A 23,624-nucleotide genomic window follows, 5' to 3' on the forward strand; every position below is an offset into this window, starting at 1 on the left:
AATATACTTAGTTCAACAAAAAGTTCTACATAATTTGTAAATAATGGTAATAATTTACGATAGAAACTTAAAAGTTGACTAACGCAACAATGAATTAAAAAAAAAAAATATTTCGAGCTTAGAGAGGAGCTTTGCCTAGTATGCGAGCAAACATCTTTGATTGGTACAAATTATTCAAAGAGCGTCGAGAACGCCTTGACGGCGAACGACGAACCACTGATCATCAACACGTCAATAAAGTAAAGGAATTGTTGCATGAGAAGCGTATATTAACAGTCAGAGTTCTTACCGGCAACGTTGGAAAATGGGAAGGATCAGAGAAAACCATTTTGTTAGATCAATTGGGCCTAGGAAAAAATTACAATTGGTTCCAAATAAAAAAACACTAAATTTTTTTTGAAAAATAGCGCTTCGAAAGCTATTCCGAAAATTGACTTTAACAACTGTTTCGAGGATTGGAAAAAACGTTGTACTTAACTCAGGACGACATATGTAGATTTTGAAGAATAAATTAAGTAGTATAAGGATTTCTTATAAGGATTGAGCATTAAACTCAAACCTAAATCATTAGGCTTTAAAAAAAAAAGTATCACCAAAGTCAATAGCAGACACAATAGGTTAAAAAAAAACATTTTTGAGTGAGAGAAAGTATCCAAGAAGCTTTTTGGACAGTGTGAAGAAGAAGGATGTAGCATTTAAGCATTTAAATATTTTGAAACGCTTTAAAAGATTGGATAAGGAAAGGATTTATTTATGTGTATTTATGTATTTGTAACAATTTACGACAGAAACTTAAAAGTATACTATCGTATAAAAAATAAGTGAGGTTAAGTTTCTTTTCACAAAAGTTTTACGCATTTCTAATGCCTTTTATAGAAATTTCTTGTGAATTATAATTTATTTATATAATTTTAATTATTTTTAACGTGGTTACACAAATGTGGATATAAAATATTGAGCAAAATAAGGCACCAATATTTATTTATATTTCAATACTCACTAATTACTTGATTAATAATATTGCGGGACCAATTATTGTCTCCAAATATTTTAGCCGCAAAACTGTGTAATTTTTCCAAACTTAATCGGCCGTTTCGGAGCCTACCCGGAACAACACAGACATACTTTCATTTTTATATACATATGTATGTACATATGTACATACTAGAAAACCCAAATTGCTTCGTTTTATGTAACATTTCATTTGGTGATTAAAAGATAAAGATTTTTTTTGTTTTATATTTGAAAAGGAAAAATTATATTTCATTTCACAACAGTAATGAATACATTTCGATTACAAAAATTAAGTGTTATTTAGTTGAACTTCTCTAAGTAAATGAAAGTGAATCCAAAGTAAATACTGAACCGAAGCGTTAAAAAATAAAAAAAAAATTTTGTTTGTATGGGAAAAAGAAAAGGGCTGTTTTTAGGGGTTTTCCGGCAATTATTCGAATTTTTCTTGTCGTAAAAACCATCCTTGAACCTCAACGAACATTTTGAAGAAAAAGAATTGGCAAAATTGGATCAGGCGTTGTTGAGTTATGCGCTTAGAGATATACATATATACATATATTTTTCACAATTTCACAGTGAACACAATAACGGTTTGTTAAATGAAATTAACTGAGCAGAGAACAATGAGTAGCTGTCAAACAATGTGTCACGCACCGGCGCCATCTACTTAAAAAAAGATTTTCCCGCTTTTCACTTGAAATTTTTTCTTAATTTTCTTTGCTATAAATCTCATGGAGCCCGAGACCTTTCCAACGAATGCAAAACCGTGGAAATTGGTTCGTGCGTTCTGGAGTTATAGCGTCAGGAAGGAAAACCCTACTTATTTTTATATATTAGATGTACTACATACATGACTACAACCAGTGTTTCGAAGATTGGAAAATCTGTTGGCATAAGGGCATTGCATCGGGAGGGGATTACTTTGAAGGGGATGAAATTGATTTGGAAGAATAAATAAAGAATTTTCAAAATAAATACAAGGTCACCTTATTTTTTGGGCACAGTAGTATATATATACATACATATGTAGATATGTAAGTATAATTTAAATTTGAATAGAAAGTATAAAGGACTAGTGATGGGCGATGTTGTGACTTTTAAGGATCACTGCTACTTGTGACTGTGACTTCGTAGTAGCAGTGACAAAATCACATACATACATACATATTTCATTTCATATAAAAATAGGAAGAACGTAAGGCGACATGACAAGGGTTATATGTAATAATTTTCGACAGAAACTTAAGCGTTAACCACAGCAAAAAGAGAAATAAAATTAAAGGGATTGAGGATGGATTTAGAAATATTTCAAAAGTTTCACGGCAGCTTTGCCCAGTACGAACACAAATATAAAAATAAGGGAAAAGGATTGGGGATTAAGCGGAGCCATTTTGAAAACGTTGGGGGAAAATACAAAAATTTTGCAATTAGGAAAGGAATTTAGTATTAGAAAAAAAAATATACATACATATGTATATACATATATATATATTCTCACCAAAATAAGAAAGGATGGCAAAGAATAGCACTACAGAAAAAGGATGTTGATTCAACGTGAACCAAAGTGGCAGTGAACTTGCTTTCCAAACATGCCTCCTTATATACCATTTTTCCATGGCATATAAATTTCATAAAAAAATCAAAAGTTTTCAATTTACGTATAAAAAAACTGTTTCCCCAGCCTGCTTCGATTTTTTTCAAAGGCCACTAGTGCCGGTTTGCATTTCAAACGTAGTAGAAAAACTACATTTTTCTGCTGAAAACTACTAAATAGTGTAAAATGCAGTATGCAGTGAAACTATTCAGATGCTGTGCCTTTTAGCTTATTAAGCCTAAGGAAATTATAGCAGAATAAAGGGCTGAAAAAAACACTAATGGCAGTTTTCTCAATGTCTGGTTAGCAGCCATATTTGTCAGTTAAGTTCTGGTTAACTTAATCAAGACTCCTTCTTTATATAAAGAGTTTATTAAAGCAGAACTTAGTTTAACCAGATATTGAAAAAACCGATCTATAAAATAAGTCCTCACCAACTAATCTAATAATATACTCATATAGTGGATGAGGTTTGTACGCGACATAAATCGAATAACGAAATAGCTATAAAAAAAAAAAAAGTATATGAAAATTTATTGCAACTGTAAAATAAATTGTGCAGAACAGAAACATACATATTTATTTACTAATATTCCGCTATACTACAATTTTCACCATACATACTGCGAAATGAATATGCTTTAACGACACACTGCTTAACTGCATAACGCCGCGGCGCGTCCCTAGCAACGGTGACTGCCATTAGCATTGCTGACATGAATAACTGAATTCAAAATGGCTCTTATATACACGTTATATAATAATATTTTTTGTATTTATCTAGTTCGTAAATAAGTAAAAATGGTTTAAGGGGGTGTTCTGGTCTAGATGCATGGATTTCAGGTAATTTTTAAATGTTGCAAAGGACCGACACTTGAGTTATGAACTTTTTTGATAGCTTTCTCAAGAACCAAGAAGAGAAATACATAAACATAAGTAAATAATAAATTACAAACTAAATAAATTAAAAATTAATTATAATAATAATATACTTTAAAAATTAGCGAATAAAAATTATAATAAAAAGAAGTAATAATAATGAAAAAATAAAAATATTAAAATAATAGTAATAACAAACGAAACCTTAAAAATAATAATTAAAGTAAGCAAATAAAAAATTGTAAACTAAATATAATAATAAAAAAACAAAATATATAAAAAAATAATAAATAAAAATTTTAAAAAACAAATCTTAAAAATAAAAAAAATAATCGATTTAAAATAAGTAAATCATAAATTATTAAATGAATATATTAAAAAATAATAATATTATTATTATTTAAAAGTTAATAAATACAAATATAAAATAAAAAATATTATAAGTAAAAGTAATAATTATGAAAAAAATAAAAAAAAGAATAAAAAAGGAAACTTTAATAGCAAAAAAAAAATAGTTAAAGTAAGCAAATAAAAAATTATAAAATAATAAAAAAATATATAAAAAAATTATTATGAAAAAATTTAAAAAACTAAATCTTAAAAATATAATAAATAATTGTAATAAAATAAGTAAATAATAAATTATAAAATAAATATAATAAAAAAATAAAGAAATAATAATAAAAAGCATAAATCTTTAAATATAATAAATAAAAATAATAATAATCAAAAAATTAAAATAACAGTAAAAAACCAAATCTTAAAAATAAAAAATAATAATTGAATTAAAGTAAGCAAATAAAAATACTAAAAAAATAAATATAATAAAAAAACAATAATAACAACAATAAAAAAATAAAAATAAATATATCTAAAAAATAAAGGTAAAATAATTGAATTGCACTAAATAAATAATAAGTTGTATAATAAATAAAATAAATTTTTTTTTTTTAAATTAATAAAAAATAAATCTTAAAGACAGAAAAAAATTGAATTAAAATAGGTAAAAATTAATTGTAAAATAATAATGATAATAAAAATAATAATAAAAAAAATATAATAATAATAATGATAATAAAATAATAATAATAATAATGCTCTTTGAAAATTTAAGCACAATTCGCTGTGTTTATGAAATTTTTTATATTATAATATCAAACGTTGAACAGTAAAGAAAGTCCGCACCCCTCTCTTTATTAAGATGTTGAGGCTAAGTTAAGAAAGCAATGAACTCGTGTACGATTTTTTGAGGTTAATTCTTTAATTGAAAATATTTCTTTATTTTCTACTTTCCTCTTAATCTACAAACATTTTTATGTACATACATATGTATGCATTTCTGTATTTACTGGCATACTTATATGTGTTATATATAATGTATAGTATTTTAATTATAATATATAATATATATAATTATAATAATATGTACATACATACTTATGTACATATGTATACAACTACAAAGCTTATTAAATGTGTGTATATGTGTATATAGTTGCATAATATGTGCTTAATTTAGTTTCTTAGGGCCGTTTTCTCAATGTCTGATTACCAGCCAGCTAACAGTTAAGTTCTGGTTAACTCAATCAAGACTCCTGCTTTGGGCAAGGAATTTTTTTTTTAACCAGAACCTAACTGATAGAAGGCTGCTAATCAGACTTTGAGAAAACCGTATTTAAAGTAGATTCATAAAACTATTCATTTTTGAGGTATCAACATATTTAGCGGGTAAAAAAGGCAATTTGGAGAGATTGTTATATAACCACAAAAAACGCATATGTATAAGAAGATGACGCAACTATTCAATTGACAAATGAATTATGTATGGTATAATGCTCGGAATTGCTTTGAAAACTTGATTTTTTAATATATGTATGCATACATAATTTAAAAAAAAAAAAAATGCTTTTAAAAAATTTCAAAATTATTTAAAAAAAATGTAATGCGCGAGTTTGATAGATAATTGTCATCAATGATTTAAAAAAAATAATCTAATTGGCAGATATACTATACACATATGCATATGTTATGTACATTAGAGCGGGCTCTTAGGCAAAATTGGTCAGAATAAGCCTTTTTCCACATACGCGATTTTATAAAAAAAAAAAAAAAAAAAATCGAGCAACTCTAATGAGCTTTTTGAAATAATTGAAATTTTATTTACTTTTATTTTTTTTGGGTAATATGCCGTCTCAAATGTTTATATGTTTGTATATAACCTACAATTTGTATATGACTATGCTTTTCAGCAGAATTATTGTTATTTTTTTTGCTTTAATTTTCTTATTCCAAAATAGTATGTACAATTTTATTATTAAATGTGTGCAAATCCGTATTTATATACATATATTTATAATTATAAATATTTTTATATATATGTAATTATTTTATCTTAAGCATTTGATATGGGCATAACCTTAAATTTCCTTTAATATGCTATGCTTCATAAATATACATACTTACATACATACTTGTATGTACATACATATATGACCATACTCCTATAAATATGTATATATTTATTTTGTATAAAATTGTTATTAAGACTGTTGTAGTGATATACTATGGTCTCTATGTATAGAAGTTATAAACTATGAATTCCTGTAGCCTTCGCAATGCATTTTGATAAAAAGGAAAATGTGCTTTGCATTATGTTTGAATATAAAGTTTTATGTAAATATGTTTGTATTAATACTCACATGTTAGTCTACGTACAGCTAAGCTTAAAAAATACTATATATAAATACATACATGTATGTACTTATATATGTATATAACTAAGTATATATTTTTATGCTCAAGATTGTGTCAGTTCCGGTTTGTTTGAGCTTTGAAGCGGGATATGTATGTATTAATCGAAAAAGCTAGCAAATATGGTGTACAAAATATTTACATACATATGTAGATATGTATACGTTTCAAAAATAAATGACAAACACATACAGTTTTTAGAAGAAAAAAATATGTACATACATACAGCATAGCTAATCAAAAAATAATGCTAGTCAAAGCAAATCAAAAAATATAATAAAAGAATATATTAAAAAAAAAAACAAAAAATAAAAAAAATTTAGAAAAAAAAAATAAAAATGTTAAAAAAGATATAAAAAAAAATATGTTTAGAAACATATAAAAAAAACGAAAAATAATTTAACTTCGGCTGCAACGAAGGTTTAGTACCCTTCACATGTGCTTTCCTCACAGATAAAGAGTACATAAATTATTTTTTTCTGATTTTGTATGACATCTACATGCTATAGTGAGCCGATCTGAACAATTTGTTCGGAGATTGTAGCCTTGTTTTAAAAAATAATCTATACCAAATTACGTGAAGATATCTTGCCAAATAAAAAAGTTTTCTATACAAAAACTTTATTTGGGTCGGTCAGTTTATATGACAGCTATATGCTATAATGGTGCGATTTGAAAAATTTGCGCGGAGATGGTAGCGCTGCCTTAGAAAACAATTTATGACAAATTTCGTGCAGATAACTTGTAAAATAAAAAAGTTTTCCATACAAGAACTTCATTCGGATCGTTCAGTTTGTATGACAGCTATATGCTATAGTGATCCGATATCGACAATTCCAGCAAATGAGCAGCTTATTAGAGAGAAAAGAACGTGTGCAAAATTTCAGATCGATATCCCAAAAACTATATATGTGACCTGGTCTACGGAAAGGGGGCTTAGGTGTCAAAAAATGACATAAAAAATGAGATAACGAGTTTATGTTGTTTATTTTTAACAGCTGTTTCCCAGAAAACTAGTTTTCGCACGTTAGCTCCCTTTTCGTAGACCAGGTCACATATAGCAACGACCATGGCTTAAGCGAGTCAATGAAAAGTTTATATAAATAAAAATAAATAAATTGAAAGAAAAAATAGAATTTATTTTTTTTATAATAAAATACCAACAAATGTGCGTTTAATATATGAAAAGTAAAATGATAAAAATAACAACCAAAAATACAACTGAAAGCATTTAGTAAAAACATAAAAAAAATATTTTCAAAATTTACGAAAACTATGCGCATAACACTACACATGCAAAATACATTCTGATACAGACACTTTTTCACGTTTTGTCCACGTTGCGTGCAACTTAAAACTAACTACTTACTAACTACTATGTATGTACTCGTACTTAATCAATAAGAATCTCAACATTTTCTACAGGCTCACGTGGGGGTTCATCAAGAATTCACAACTGAACGCGCATGGTGTGCATGTGGCTGTTGTTGTTGTTGCTGTGTGTGATGATGATGATGCGCTGCAATTGCTGTTTGTGCTTGTTGTTGCTGCACGGCCGTTTGCCGTAACACGGGATTGCGTAATACCAATTCGGAATCTTCGGAAATGATCGGCAAAGCATTAGCCCAATGATAGTTTATCAAATGGCTAATACTGTCGAAAATGCGATCCTTTGTGCGCACCACGCCTTCCGGGTCGATTAGCAACAGATGTTTGGGTGTTTTCACCTCCAAACCGGTAAGCACGTATTGACCATGTTTACCCTGTGACTCGCGTACGAGAAAATCACCATCGTTTTCGAGCATACCCTCAGCAATTTGACGACTGATGCCCGCATGGAACCACAGTTCGGTGTTGAGTTGTGAGCGCTGCACTTCGGCGGACAGCGAAAAGGGTTCTATGTGAAGAAGAAGTATACATTAGTGGTCTAGTGTTCAGTTTGGTTTGTGTGTTGGGGACTTGTTGTGGTTTACTCACGCATATCGAAGACGTCACGCACGGGTGCTTGCGGTTGCGCACAAGCGCCCTCTGTATCGGCCATTGGGTCGAAGTTGCTGAGATTCATTTTGGTCGTGGTCTGATCCGGCGGTGGACTATTTAGGTCGATGAGATTGCTGCTGAGACGATCGCGTGGTTTCTTCAAATTCAGCTGGCCCACTTGGTGTTGAGGTAATTGTGTTTGTTGTTGCTGCTGCTGTTGTAGTTGCTGTTGTTGCTGCTGCTGTTGATGTTGCAGCAGCAATTGCTTTTGTAATTCCGGCGGCAGATCGTTCTCGCTCAGCAAGTCCGGCGGTAATTTGTCCGGCAAGTCATTGTAGTAGTCCTTGATATTCTCCGCCGGCGTGTTGAGGTTCAAAACAGCTTGGCTTCTGTGAGTAATGCCAGAATTTATGAAATGGAACAGGCTATGCTTAAATCTACTTTCTACTCACTTCAAGTGCTTGATTGCATTAAAGCGCAACATGAACGCTTTGCCGATTGTCAATATTAAGTCTTCGCTCTGTCCGCCGATGCACTCGAGCACGTAGCAGGCGCGCCACTCGTCCTCATTCTTGGCGATGTACGCCAGAAAGTCCAAAGTGTCCTGTGAATAGCAAACACAAATAGTATCTAACAACAAAAGCAATAATCAGCGCCGGCACGCATACCCATCACAGCATGTGCTCGTTGCAAGCATTCAAATTAAGTGCAAATAAGTGTATGGTATGTGAACGGTTGCTTACCGAATCGCCGCCGGATGCAAAGGATATGTGTGGCATATTGTGACTGGCTATGCGTTGGCCCGTCTCGGCGTTCACCAAATCCAGCGCACGACTTGACACGTTGATGATGACGTTTGTGCCGGCATTCTGCATGTGCGGCCGATCCGAGATGTAGTGCAGTATCTTCTTGTCCACACGCCGCTTGCCGGCCGATTTGAGGCCAGCCGCTGCACAGACACGATTGATGCATTCTCTGTGTTGTTTGGAATGGAAATTTATTTGAATTTCTTTCGTTTATTAAGGCTTTATTAAAAATAATGTGAAGATGGCCTAAAAAATTCTAATAATTAGAGCGGTGCTTTGTTTTTTATTGATGAAGATATCCTAGGAACTCAATATATGAGAAGCTATTCATTGTCCAAACGGGATCTATAAAACAAGGGAAGCGAATTTTCCCAGATACTTATGGAAGCTTCAGACATACCAGAACACTGTACTCCGGACTATAACCGGATGCCTCTTCATGTCTCCTATCGAACATCTAAACAGTGAGGCCTGTATGCTCCCAGTTAAGAAGCATAATGAACTCCTCTCCAAGCAGTTTCTGCGGGGGTGTTTTCGTACAAACCATCCCAACAGTCATCTGTTTGAAGCGGAACCGCCTTCTAGGAGTATAAAGAAGACCTTCCTCAGCTACGTCGACGACATAAAATAATACATCAACCAGACTTCGGATTCAACTGACTTCATACATGCTCTGACCTCCATTCACAGTGCAGCCATAAACACTGTCCCCGACTCCCTCTCAGTGAGTGGCGTACTTGGGGTCCAACCACCACCAATTGCAGACGACGAACACGAGTTGGGCGAGAACCTAGAGTGACCCTTGCGCAGCTTCGTTCTGGTTAAATTCCTACTTATCCAGAATCGGCCCCGAAATACCAAATATATTTCCAGCATGCAACAAGTCCCCGCATGACTCGAACTACCTCTTTGACCGTCCAGTTAAACGTACTCATATGTCACCCCTCTTCCTATGGTACGTCCCTTTCGATGCAGCACGTTGCTCTAACGTTGGATGATCTCGATGATCTAAGTCTAAGTTCCCGTGCTGATGGCTGAATGGTCAGTGTGCGGCAACTGATCGCGAAAGATCCCCTCGGACAAGGTCGTAGGTATTAAATGCCTGCTCAACGCTCTGCGGACGAGTGACCAACCCCTTCCGGATGACTCGTGAGAATTTCAATAAACACAACTAACAAATACAAAAACATAAACAATAACAATTACATACACCTTGATGACCAGATGATGATGATTGACAGGGATAACGTCAGAGTACAAGACTCCCCTCACCAAGTCCGACGAGGACAAACACAAACACCTTGATGACCAACGCTTTGACAGGTACATATAACGTCAAAGTACAAGACTGTAGACCCCACAACCGAGTCCGACGAAGATACTCTACTCCGTTCCCATGACATTCAGGTCTAAATAACCGAAACGAACTCGAATTTTTAATCGGCCAAGGATTGTCATCTCGGTGCCATTCCTCGAAATTACTTCAGGAATGTTTTCAGCCGTTACAACAACAAGACATCCTCCTCGTCTACAGACCGAATGTAACGCAGCGGTACCAAACAAAGTACCCTAAACACAAATGTGGGATCATCCACCACCAAAGTATTCTTAAGTACCAACAAAAGTACACTGGAAAATCCGCATAAAAAAGGAAGAAATCCTTGAATCAAGTGAACGAATGGCGGTACCAGAAGGTAGTCTTTATAAAGAGTGTCCCAAAATTAACGCAAGATTGGAATCAAATACAGTCTTAAAGTTCTAAAGGTCACAAGATTAACGCAGATTTGCCAAGGATCAGGCTGCGGGCACCTTAGTTGACGAAGAAGACATAAAACGCCAAAAGCAGAGAAAGAATATGAAAGTTTCCTGAAAAGGAAACAATCAGAGCCTCATGTCGAAACTCGCAGGCAGTCAGGTTCCCAGAAATGAAATGGCTCACAGAATGAAGCGACGGGAACTTTGCCCAAAGAACGCAAACCGAGCACCGTACAGCAGAGATGGGTAGAAATCGACGTCATATTCTCGAGTTCAGTTTTATGCTATGTACCATAGATACTCTTAATCTAATCAATGAGTTATACATTTACTAAGATTTAGTTAGATCGGTCACTTTCGGTAGCTCCAGCGGGTCTCCATCCGGTGTTTGACTCCTCGGAAACCCCGGATTAGTTCTTTGTAGTCCTAAAATTGATTGAGACTTATACCCGCCAAGGATATCTAAAAAAGGCCTCGCCTCCATATACCTAATATAAAGATTTTCGATCTTCCAGTTGACTTTATACCGGTTATATCGGCAAATGTGTGTGTTATTTTAATACAATTGTGTTTTTCTAATAACGGTGCTTAGAATGAATAAAGTCGGGTGAAAGCTGGTCCTAGATTCCGTATAACTAACGGCCTTATGCACCTGAAGGTACTTCTCTGGTTTTAATCCTTGCAAGAGCATGAAATGCTTGGTTATACTTAGCTCTTTCTTACTTGTTTTTTATTTTTATAACTATACTTTGGTATAAATAACCGTTGTGACTCTATTCAAGCTTATGGCAAGTTCAATGTAGTCGGAAAATCTTCTTATCCGACTTAATTTCCCTTTTCTTTCATGTAATATCCGCTTTCGTCGGAAATATGCGCCTTGCCATATCGTTTTACCTTACCTCCCTGCCGCGAAACTTGCACCAGCGCCACACTAGCTTAGGTCGTCAAGTGCAGCGACCATAAAATACAAATCCTTACCCACTAAATCCCGCTTATACTTTAAAGCAAACACACAAGATCCACGCTAACCACAAATTTGTATGGCTGCCCGTCGAGCTACTATTTACATATACTATATTTCCAAATAGGAATAAGTATCTAAGTGTGTACTCACCGCGCAACTTTGGTTCTCGTTTCGAAGTTCAGCAATTTCATTGAAGTTTTCACCTCCACGCAGCCGGTGTACTGAAAGGAGAAACAAGAAAACGAAAATAGTGAAAAAGTGAGTGCTTCTGCTGGTGGATTGCGGTTAGAACGCCGACTGCAAATACTACCGAGTCAGTCAAACAGAAAAAGAAGATACAAGCAGGTGGCAAGGCAGTGAGGTGGTGCAGCGAACGCATTCACGCGCTGTAGAACATATGTCTGTCGGAATGAATTGGAGCTTGAGAAGCAGGTGGGCAACAAGTACGCGTCAAAATGCAACGCAAGGAAAACAAAAGACATTTTACTACGCGCATAAAACGAAATTAAATAAAAAGAAAAAAGTAACCACCGACGACGGTGTAGAAAGGTGGGTAAGTGCTTCAGCGCAAAGCTGAATGAATGTGCACAGAAAGGGCAGCAGAGAGCGGCGAGCGTAGGAAATGAACGACGACGACATTGGCATTGGCGCTGGTGGCGCTGGTAGATGCCAATAGCAAAAAAAGGGGAAAAAAAACAAAAAGCATAGTGGAGTGCTTCAGAACAGCTGTAAACCAGTAGCGTGTGAGTTAAGCAGCCAACGGAAGCAGCGGAAGTAAGGCAGCAAATGCGGTGCTGCGAAAGAAGGAAGTGACTCTTGAAAATATGAAAAGTATGCTTGTAGCCGAGAAGTACGAGTGTACGCCAACAACAGCATCCTTCAGCATATGCCTGGCGACCAACGTGCATTGAACTCTGGGTAAACAATACAAAACGCTCGCATAATAGTACACGCAGCGTCGCCAAGGAGGAAGCAGGAAATGCATAAAGCAAATGCCGCAATGCGCTGCAATTCATGTTCTGCTACCAAACAGAACCAACCAAACCAACCAAAGGTTGCTTGTCGACAGGATGCCGTTGGCTGTTGTGATTATGCGCTCGGCTCAATGGCGACAGGAAGACGCAGCGGCGCGCTATGCCAACAGCTCAAATATACAATGCCGCACATCGTGTACTTTGATACTCACCCGCACATTGAAGGAGACACCCTGCTCCATGATCAGCTCATCGGGATAAGCGCAACCTTCGTTGGCAACGCCTCCATTGGCCTCACAGCCATTGCGTGGCATTTTGCCGTCCTTTAAAGTGGAAAATTCCGCCTCCTTCGTGAATTTATAATATTCAGTTGATTTTACGGCAGAAATTCACATTTATTTTGCGCATTCGCTTTTCGTTATTGTAGTCGAATCGTCGCTGGAATCTGCAAGAGAAAAAAAAGCTGTGAAAACGTTGCCAATTAACATTTAATTAATTAATTAAAGAAATGGATGGATGTATATTGATACATATTTGCTTTTATCACAATGCTGAAGCGAAAAACGCTCCAAAGAACTCTTTGTGGCTTAACGGTGAAAGCTGAAAGTTTGTTGGTAGAACAATGCGGTGCGTAAAGCAGTTCAGATACATATAATAGACCTCTGCGAATAACAGACAGTATGACGTGGTGGAGAGGCTTAAGTCGCATTGCATTTCGGTTGCTCCACACCGGGGTGAGTGGTACTGTATAGCATTGCTGTTGTGATTGTTGCGACAGAAAATTTTTCTGAAGTAATTGCGAGGAATGATGCCGAATTGACAGCCTTTGGTCGGATAAAAATTCGGAGCTGTTACGGCTACTTAGATCCGACTGTCGTGGGAACGTGTATAGTACTCCTCATGCGTGTTGCTAAAGGCTGCATGCTGGCGAAGACCAAAAACTATCATCTCCTAATTCAAGGTGTTATGCAACTACTCTGCTCATTGTACGATTTACAGCCAGGGGGTTAATTCGACTTTATTCGAACGGAGTCTTCGCAATAATGTGTTGCTCTGGCCGTACCGTATCACGGAGCTCTGGCGCGACCGGCCTTTATATTCTCCTTTGAAAGAAGAGTCCAATTAGTTAATGAAGATGAATTTTCTGAAGTAATTTCGACCAATGTTGCCAAGCTGATAGCCTTTGGTCAGATAAAAATCCGGGTCCGTTCCGTTTGCTAAAGGCTGCATGTTTGCGACGACCAAAAACTGTTGTCTCCTAATCCGAGGTGTTATGCGACTACTCTGCTCGTTGTATGAATTGCAGTCAGCAGATTAATTCAGCTATATTCGAACGGAGTCTTTCCAATTCCGGGATGCTCTGGGAACTAACGTTGACCTTACCGTTTCATGGGGCTCTGGCTCAACAGACCTTTATATTCTCCTTTGAAAACAGAGTCCAGGCAACTCATGTTAATTAGCATAGGTTGTAAGATGTCTTAAATCACTAGTTATGGATTTGGAAAATGGAAGCTTCTTTGCGGAATATACCGTATTTTTGCAGAAAGACCTTCCCCTTTCAATTATTTCCAACCTAAACTTAATTCGTGCAATTTGCACATGATAAAGAAAAAAAGCTGATGAGGTCCATCAGCGTCTGACATGTAAGATATAAAGGCCAAGGATATAACTTTTGGGTAATTTGACAATACTAACATACAAAAATTTACTCTCTTCTCCTAAACTAAAAAAAACTTCGACTTCCAAAGCGAACTTTGGATTTTACAGTAGATGAAGTTCTTATTACACTTCATATGGTGCGAAGTCGCCAGAGTTTGCTACTGCTTTGCTACCGTTAAGGTATAAACTTCGATGAAAAAGTCTCGTATAAGAAAAGAAGCTGCAATTCTTTATAATAGATATACAAATAATACATATATTCACGGCTACCTAGACAGATATTAAATGCCTTTATTTATATACATCTAGGTTATTTTATCAAAAACACCAGCCTACGAGTGGTACAATGCCTTTAAAAGCGGTCGAGAGATCGTTCAAGACATGCTTCATTCTGAATGACCGTCGATCTCTTCAATTGATGAAAATATTAAAAAAGTGAAGAATGTGGTGTTTGAAAATCGTCAGGCAAGTGTTAGAGAGATGGCAAGAGAGCTCGACATCTCTCATGTGTCGGTTCGAATGATTTTGCTGGATATTTTGGCTATGAAACGCGTTCTTGCTCGACTCGAATTTTTTTCAAAAAGAGTACCGTAAACAGTTCCCTTTGGACACGCTTGATCGAGCGAATTCCGATCTCACATTCATGGAGAGCATTATAGTTACCGATGAGATATGAGCTTGTGAGTTTGGCATGCAAAAAAGTCAACAAACATCGGAATGGAGGGAAAAAACGAGCCGAAACCAAAAAATCATGCCAAAGCCGCTCAAAAATCGAGGTGATGTTTATGGTTTTTTTCGATATTTGTGGTTTGTTGCATCATAAATTTGTTCAGGAGGGACAGATAGTCATTAAGTACTTCTATTTAGCCGTATTGAGGCTTTTGATTGAGAACATCCGTCGAAAACGACCCGAATTGTGGAAAACAATTCATGGATTTTAAACGTCGATAATACAACATCGCATCGAACCAAGATTGTGACCGAATTGAAAGCCAAAAGTGCAATGAATACCATCGATCAATCACCGTGTTTACTAGATTTGGCTCAGGTGAGTTTTTCTTGTTCCTCAAACTGAAATTGGCGCCCCGTTGAGCCCGTTTTTAGTCCATCGAAGAGATAAGAAGGAGCTGAAAGCGATCACCAAAAGTGTTTATATTGAATATATAAAAATAAAGCACCGTATGTTTATTGACAACAATTTTCCGCTTTAAATACGCATTAGAATTAGCATTAGAATTTTCCAGTATTTTTTCTACAATTTCCATTATTCTAATTACTAATGCAGAATTCAGATGGCATCAATGATAGTTAATTCTGTATAATACTCGGAAAATAATATCCGCGCGGAATAATAAATTAATTTATAATTATTGCCACAGTTGGTGTGTTCCAGCGAATGGGTGTGTTTTGGTGGGTTTAAAGAGCGTGGACAAATGTAATGTAAAGTGAGAGCTGTCAGCGCACGGCTGAGGGCAACTGATTACTATAATGGTTGTTATGGTTGGCCAGCCGACCGTCAGTTGGAAACTCAAGCCGACATTGGCAAACAACAAACATGCACAGACAATCGGGAGGTTGATGTGCGTCAACAAATGTAACCAAATCCAGCCAAAGGTAAAGGATTAGAAAGATAAACAACAAACAGAGTTGGCTAACCATTTTAACATTAATTACTGCATAATTAAGTAATTAAATATAAATAAACGACGAGTATATAGTACCATATTACCAAATATACTTATATGTACTATATGTGTATGTATGTATGTATATATATTTGGCATTACAAAAGCGGTCAACAATGGATGAAGTTGGTGAATGGTGCCTCCATTTGTAGGCCGGAAAAACAAACACAGAAATGAATGAAAGCAATGTAGACAACAAAAGACCCCAGCTGTACAATAGCTAAATGCGCTGACTAGGCGTCAGAGAATGCTCGCCCTCAACTCTGGACAGCGCGCACAAACAATGCAAAAACAGCGTTTAAAAGCAAAAGTAAAGAAAAAATGCAGGACTTTCGCGTTAATTACAGCACCAGCCCTAAGGTTGAGGATTTAAATTTTTAATTTTCCACAGTGCCGCCGGCAATTACTCATCATCGAGTCAGTGGTGTTGAAATGCTGTGAGTTGTGCTAGTGCTCATTGGAATTTCCTTGAAAAGATATATGGATATACATATAATATACTATATAAATATGTAAATGCATAGTATATATGTATGTATGTATGTGCATTTATATTCATCCATGTAAAAGCAATTCGGAAGTGCAAGGCCTGAAGACTTTATATATATATTGTATATGTATGTACATATGTATATGTGAGTTGATATGCAGTAAGGTAGTATTTTTTACTTAATTTTCAAAGGTGTCGGTGAGCATTCAAAGTTTTTCCTATAAAAAAAAAAAACGTAAAATACTGTTTTCTTCATAATTTGAAACGTGTACGATAAAATAATTATATATGTTGTAAAACTTTGAATTTCCCAAAAAATGTACCTTAGGGATATTTTTCCAAATTGAAAAATCATATAGTTGAAAGCTTTGTAAAGTGAAAATAATTGTTATTACTGCGAAAACAGACGAGAACAAAATTTCCCACAAAAATAACACGTAAAAAATATATTTTTTCCATAAATATTGAACTGCTTAAGAAATAAAACACGAATTCTTGTGAAACTTTAAATTCCCAAAAAATTTCCCTTAGGGATATTTTTCCAAATCAAAAATTCGTTGAGTTAAAAGCTATGTAAAGTGAAAAAATTATTAGCATTACGAAAGCAGACGAGAACAAAATTTCCTACATATGTAAATACCATGTAAAAAAATAATTTTTTCATTAAATTTTGAACTGTTTAAGAAATAAGACACGAATTCTTGCAAAACTTTAAATTTCCCAAAAAATTTACTTTAGGGATATTTTTCCAAATCGTAAACTCGTATATGTAGTTAAAAGCTTTGTAAAGTGAACAAAATTGTTAGTACTACGAAAACGAAACTACTATAAATAAACCACTACTATACAATATGCCTCAAACTTAAACTTAAAAGTAATCAAGTAACAGTTCACATACATACATACATATGTACATACATATGTATGTAGCCATAAAATAATAATTTAAAACAAAAAATAAAACTGGGAACATATGATACTCACGCTTACACATACATATATACATACATACATACATACATACTATTCCCTTATTTTCATATTTTCAACTTTAATTGAAGTCAACAGTATTGTTTTTGTTATCATTTTTGCCGGCGGCGCGGTCATTTCATTGAGCAGCACTCATATATGATCAAAAAAAAACAACAACAATAATAAAAATTTTGTATTTTTTTTGGGTGGGGGCACAATGCGGTGTCATCACTCAGCCATCTATTTACATTTACATATATACAATATTTATGTACATACATACATACATATTTACATATAAGAGTATGTGTGCTATTTATTACTATTTTTATTTTTTATAGCAACTTTTATGCCATTGCAACAACAAAGTGCCGATAGAATGATGCATCGTTCTTTGTGTGTGAAGCGCTGCGTAATCGCCCTCAATTAAGTGGTGTGTTGTTGGTACCAAAGTACGAGGTCAATTTGATAAGTGCGGCAGTGGATCGTAGAAAAACAATATCAGCAACGAAAATTTGGACTTACGAAAGTTTATGCGCGACCAAAGTTATTTTGGAAGTATAAAATATATTCTGTAAATAAAAATAGCCAGTATTGAGTGACCACTCAGGTGATATACCATTAAAATGTTGGTAGTTCCAATACAAAGAAGTTTTTTGTGTCCGCAATACATATAAATACATGTTCGAAATGCTAACCTTGACCGGAAATACTTTCATGCTGTAAATTTAGGTTAAAAATAAATACTTTAAGCAGGTGTCACCGCATTAAGCTCATAAGGAATAATTTACTGCGCACTATTGTGTCACTAATTAATCGGAATTGAAATGACGAATTGGTAAGGGCTTCCCTCAGCACTTTCTATAATGCATGCATATACATATGTATACATACATATGTACATACGTACATACAAGTATATACCTTTTGATACATTGAACGTCGCGCTTAATCATATTAAGCAAATAAAAAAGTCATTATTCATCCGATCGCCTTTGCATAGCAGTCCAACTGCAAAATTTTTTAAAAATATCGGCTTGTCGGCCTTTTGTGAGTCAATGCACGATTCTCTCATCACGTTTCTGCAAAACTCATTACAACTGACGCGCTTAAATTCGTTACATATAGTATATAGTATATGTATAATATGTAAGTGAGAAGCAAAATCTGTTGCGCTAATTAAAATGGGTGCAAAACCCGCAAATGACAATTTTCAAGGCGATCGATTCATGTCTCAACTGGTTTAACATTGTCATAATTCTGTCAAATCTAACATACAATGTTATATTAGGAGAGGATAAGTTATATGGCTGATCGTAAGAGAGGATCGCACTTAGACCGATCAGTCCTTTGTGAAGCCAGATATATGACTTCAATAATAAATGTCAACAAATCCTTTTGAACCCATCATAAGTCAGCCGAGGCTCTTAATTTCTATTCTCGGCACTCAGCCGGATGCCTAACGGTGTGGGATTCTAGCCACTTTAGACTTGACCTCACAAATGCGGTACAATCAAAAAGAAAGTATTAAGTTGTCTCTACCATTTCGTCCTACAAGATCAGAACGATTCTCGGTCGTAAGCAGAACTGAATCGTTTTTTCTATTCCTTCAAATTACTTTAGTAATTTTTTGTACCGCTCCAACAACAACAATAAAAACTGGTATCTCGGAAGATTTTGAATATTACCGTGTGGACACCTACGTGTTATAACCTTTTTAATTAAGGAAAGCTTAACGTTATAACCCCAACAATTCAACAAAGTTTAACCTTGCTGTGGACTCCCGGTGCTCTTGCGATTTACTTTGCGCCAGAAGCGTCTTCCATTCGCAAAGGTATAAGAGTTGCTCAGCGCTTACCAAGCTTTCGTCAGGCCCAGCTGTCCAATAGTGATCCGCAAGAGGCCAGCGCAGCTCCGACTAATTCCTACTCCAACGACAGTGAGGCTGAGCTGTCCTTCCTTTTTTACTCATCAGCTTTGCGGTTCCGTTGTGAGCGATACCCAAACAAGTCGGATTGAGAAGTAATCCAATACTGTTGATTGAGCATTGCTTAATCCTGGACGTGGTTTGTTAGTCGATTCCGTCCAGGGTTAACTTGTCTCGATCACTCAGCCATTGAGTTCAAGGCTAGTATTGCCGCACTACTATAGGAGTGGAAAGTCACTTCCTCAAAGAAAGTTCGCTCTAAATCAGTGCATCAGCTGTTACTTTAATGACGGGAACAAATGCCACAATAATCAGGAAGTCTCAAGCTGGTATTGATGGATAGTTTCGGAGACCTCCATCAACTTTCAATCCTTGAACCATCCGTGAAGAAGCTCACAGCCCCTCTACTCCAAATGTCTTCTTTCTACCCACATCTACCTCGCAAGTATGATGGCGAGTATTAGACAATAAATATGTGTTCACTAATTCTCTCTCCTCTTCTGTTTATTACTCCGAGAAGAGTTGATGTGTGAAATGTATTAAAACAAGCGCTTTTGTCAGTTTGGCAGCTAATGCTTTATTTTATCGATTTTCTATTTGAAAAAAGTAACTCTACTTGGATCACACGTTATTGTGTTATGCGATCCAATGAATTGCTACCACGGAGAGGATGGTGATGAAACACTGATTTCGTTTAATTTCAAATATTTTTCTGAGCTGTTAACCGGACCGAACCGGAATAAAACGGATTAAAGCACTAGAGCATTAAGCAACTCGAGATAACCTTTGAAATTATTATGAAATTTAAAAGATCATATGAACTTTTTCTCTCCCTCGACCAACATGGCAATGAGTAAAAATATTTCTGTTGTTAAATATCGTCATCAAAAGTGCAAAATAACATAACATCGCTTTTCATAAGTTTACAGGCGAAGGAAAACGATATAATAGAAACCACTCACATTGAAACAAAATTTGAGTTTTGGTTATAAAGTGGTTATATATTGGTTACCATAAGGTTATAAAATGGTTATATATTGGTTACCATAAGGTTATAAAATGGTTACATATTGGTTATCATATAGCTATAAAATTGGTTATATTGGCGGAAGCTGTTGCTGATACGTTGTTTTGCATTTAATGTGACGATATGTAGTTATAAGGGATAAAAATAGAAAGAAATATAGCTGACTCTATAAAACAAAACCCAAAGACCAAAAAAAAAACTATCAATATGATAAAAATATTAATATTAATCATGCTGTCGCAAATTATATAAATAAATCCTCAGGAAGTTCAGCAGTCATGAACTTATAATTACTTCCCACTGCAATTTTCATTCTAAAACTGAGCACAAAAACAATTGAATTGGCCAATAATTGCTTTACAATTAAATTTTCGCATAACTCTGTGGCAATAAAAAATTATAAATTAGGCAATAAATAAATTCACCGCAAAAATATAACAACAAAAAGTGAGGTGCAAATGTCATGTGAGCAACAAAAATTACTTGGAAAGAGAAAATCAATAATCTTTTTCCAAGTATAATATTATTTCATAACCAAAGCATTCAGTCACTCGCTTTAACGCCCACGCAATTTCGCCTAAACATAGCATATCATACCTAAACGATGGAGGAGGCATTTAGTACACCGCAAGGCACTGCTTGTAGCTGACAGTCATTTATTAATATCATAAATAGCCGGCGTGTCGGGGCTGATATTCTCACACACCCAGCCGGCAGCGGTCATCGCCCAAAGACAATCTTATGCTGCTGCACACTTTCTCATAATGCATACATGGCTTGTACTTGTATCGTCTTCATGTTGTGAACTTTTGCGGCGCTTCACTGCCAGCAACATACGCTATGTTGTATTATGATATGTCGAGGGTATGAGTCATGCGAAATCATATATCAGTGGTGACAAAGCAGCAACAAACAATCGCTTTATCACGCCAATACCAAGAACATTGCAGTTAGAAGCACCAATTACACACACATTTGTATGTATGCGTGTGCTTGCTTCTACCCAGCTGGCAGTTGTCCGTAGGAGCACCAATTGTATTGTCACAGCGACAATTAATGTTGAGAAAATGAAGGTCGCCTTCGAAAAGAAGGCTGTCATGGCACTTTCTCTCTCTACAATGTGTGCTGCAGGGAAGAAATAGCTTTATTTTAAGGAGTTATAGGGGTTTCCTCGAGCAAAAAACGACCTATTTTCAGTCTTTATTTTTCGTATAAAAAATTTAATATTTCATTCAAACCATTTAATATTCCAAAGATGCATATTCTACAAAGATATTGTGCAAATATCAAACGAAAATATTCAAAACTCGGCCATTACGACGTCGTTTCCGGTAGTCACTCGGTAAAAAGGTGCCTCCACACTGAGAGCAGTACTTTTGGTAGACATTTTTATAAAAAAATGCTAATTTTGTTAAAAAAAAGTGTAGAAAGTGTTGCCAGAAGTAAGCAACTTCACATCTACTGGGTGCTAGGCCACAAAGGCATCGCGGGCAATGAAATAGTGGACGAGATTGCCAAAAAGGCTAACACACGAAAAATTGATCCAACATTAGGAAACCCATGCAATGTCTATACGATGAACTGGTCAGAAGCATGGTAAAGAAAATCAAAACCCGACGGAACGAGCTACTTGGGTGCAAAACTGCAAAAGTCATGTGCAAAACGGTAGATCGGAAGTAAGTATCTAAGGTTCCCACGGTATGATACACTGGAGGAGATATCGATAGTGTTAAAATTCGCGTCAAGCGCTGGCAAGGATGACTACAACTCATGGAGCTAGTAACTGAACTCTATCTGGTATCGCAAAGCTCTACGTGTGGTTCATTGACCACCCAAATTAACCTAACCAAACCTCTTACAGCTAACTGAAGACAGTATTGTACAGGGGCTTAGGTTGCACTTTTTAGCTTCATGGTGGCTCCCAGAAACACCGAACGTTTTCAGAACCATATTAACAATTTTAAAAACATCAAGATTGGAGTAGTTTGGAGTCTACTCTCTCGTGTTGAAAGCTATGCATATATGATATATGTATACATATATCTTTGTTGCTGTATAACTACATATATTATATTAAATTAAAGAAGCATCACTGATCGTCTTTATCACCTTATGGATCCAAGAAAACCAAGGCCTATCACATTTTCAGCCATAGAAGAGTCTTCGCCTTCTTTCAAGCTAGTTCGTCCGAAGAAGTCCACGGTTTCGACTACATATTTCTTGGTCTCTGGCGTATACCAGTGAGGACTGCCTTGCGATCTAGGCAGTTTGGCAATGTGGGATCGTGAACTTTAGTCCCGTTATCCTCTGCAGTAGCCAGAGGAGCTGTTTATGGCTCATCTAAAATCGATGTGCAAGTTGTAACCCGATGAACAAGCGAAAGAAAATCTGTTTGATTTCACTGCGTGGTTTAGCTTTCAAAAACAACAAACGAATTACCGATCGACATTACTCTCGGTTCTCTACTTAAAGAACTCCGGTTCCTCCTAGAAACTTCTGTTATATACAATGAGAGCCCGTACTCTCTACCAAACTGGACAGAAAATTTTACCCAACAGCACAATGTTAGTATACTATAAGCATGCAAGTTTAATTGTATTGGTGCTGTTTGTACTGGAGGTCTTGTCAGTTTAATGACACCAAATAAATAATAGGAAAGTAAGCTATCAGCGACGTGAAAAAAAGAGAGTAAAAATGTGCAAAACACAAATGCAATAAAAAATTATCGCAAAAGAGTGTGGAATGTTGTTGTAAGCCATAGGAACAAATTTTTGCAAAATTTCCTTATATAATTAACTGCCTAGCAGGTTGAGGGTTTCTGTTATATTTTGGCGTGTCTCAATATGAGTTAGTAAAAATTAACAGAAAAAAACGTTAACTACGGTCGCACCGAAACTATAATACCCTTCACAGGTGCATTTCTTATATTTGAAAGGGTATAAAAATACATTTAACTTCATTTGGAAAGATCACTTTATATGGCAGCTATAGTGGTCCGATCTGAACAATTTTCCTGGAGATTGTAGCGTTGCCTTAGAAAATAATCTTTGTCGAGTTTCATGCAGATATCTTGTCAAATAAAAATGTTTTCCATACAAGAACTTGATTTTGAACGATCACTTTATATGGCAGCTATATGCTATAGTG

At 35.3% G+C, this 23,624-nt stretch overlaps 1 protein-coding gene across 2 annotated transcripts in view; it reads right to left on the reverse strand.

Annotated features, from left to right (window-relative positions):
- Positions 1-4,719: 4,719 nt before the first annotated feature.
- The window catches only part of LOC126755291 (SHC-transforming protein 1), a 28,514-nt gene continuing 9,609 nt past the window's right edge, over positions 4,720-23,624 (reverse strand). For both annotated transcript variants that reach the window (XM_050467753.1, XM_050467754.1), the window contains exons 2-7: positions 12,930-13,162; positions 11,894-11,964; positions 8,962-9,193; positions 8,671-8,822; positions 8,216-8,607; positions 4,720-8,135 (exon numbers count right to left, since the gene is read on the reverse strand). In XM_050467753.1, the coding sequence (XP_050323710.1) occupies positions 7,681-8,135; positions 8,216-8,607; positions 8,671-8,822; positions 8,962-9,193; positions 11,894-11,964; positions 12,930-13,031 (1,404 nt within the window). In that variant the 5' untranslated portion in view covers positions 13,032-13,162 and the 3' untranslated portion in view covers positions 4,720-7,680. The remainder of the gene's footprint in view (positions 8,136-8,215; positions 8,608-8,670; positions 8,823-8,961; positions 9,194-11,893; positions 11,965-12,929; positions 13,163-23,624) is intronic.

This window comes from Bactrocera neohumeralis, chromosome 4, assembly GCF_024586455.1.
Source record: "Bactrocera neohumeralis isolate Rockhampton chromosome 4, APGP_CSIRO_Bneo_wtdbg2-racon-allhic-juicebox.fasta_v2, whole genome shotgun sequence".
Lineage (NCBI taxonomy): Eukaryota > Metazoa > Arthropoda > Insecta > Diptera > Tephritidae > Bactrocera > Bactrocera neohumeralis.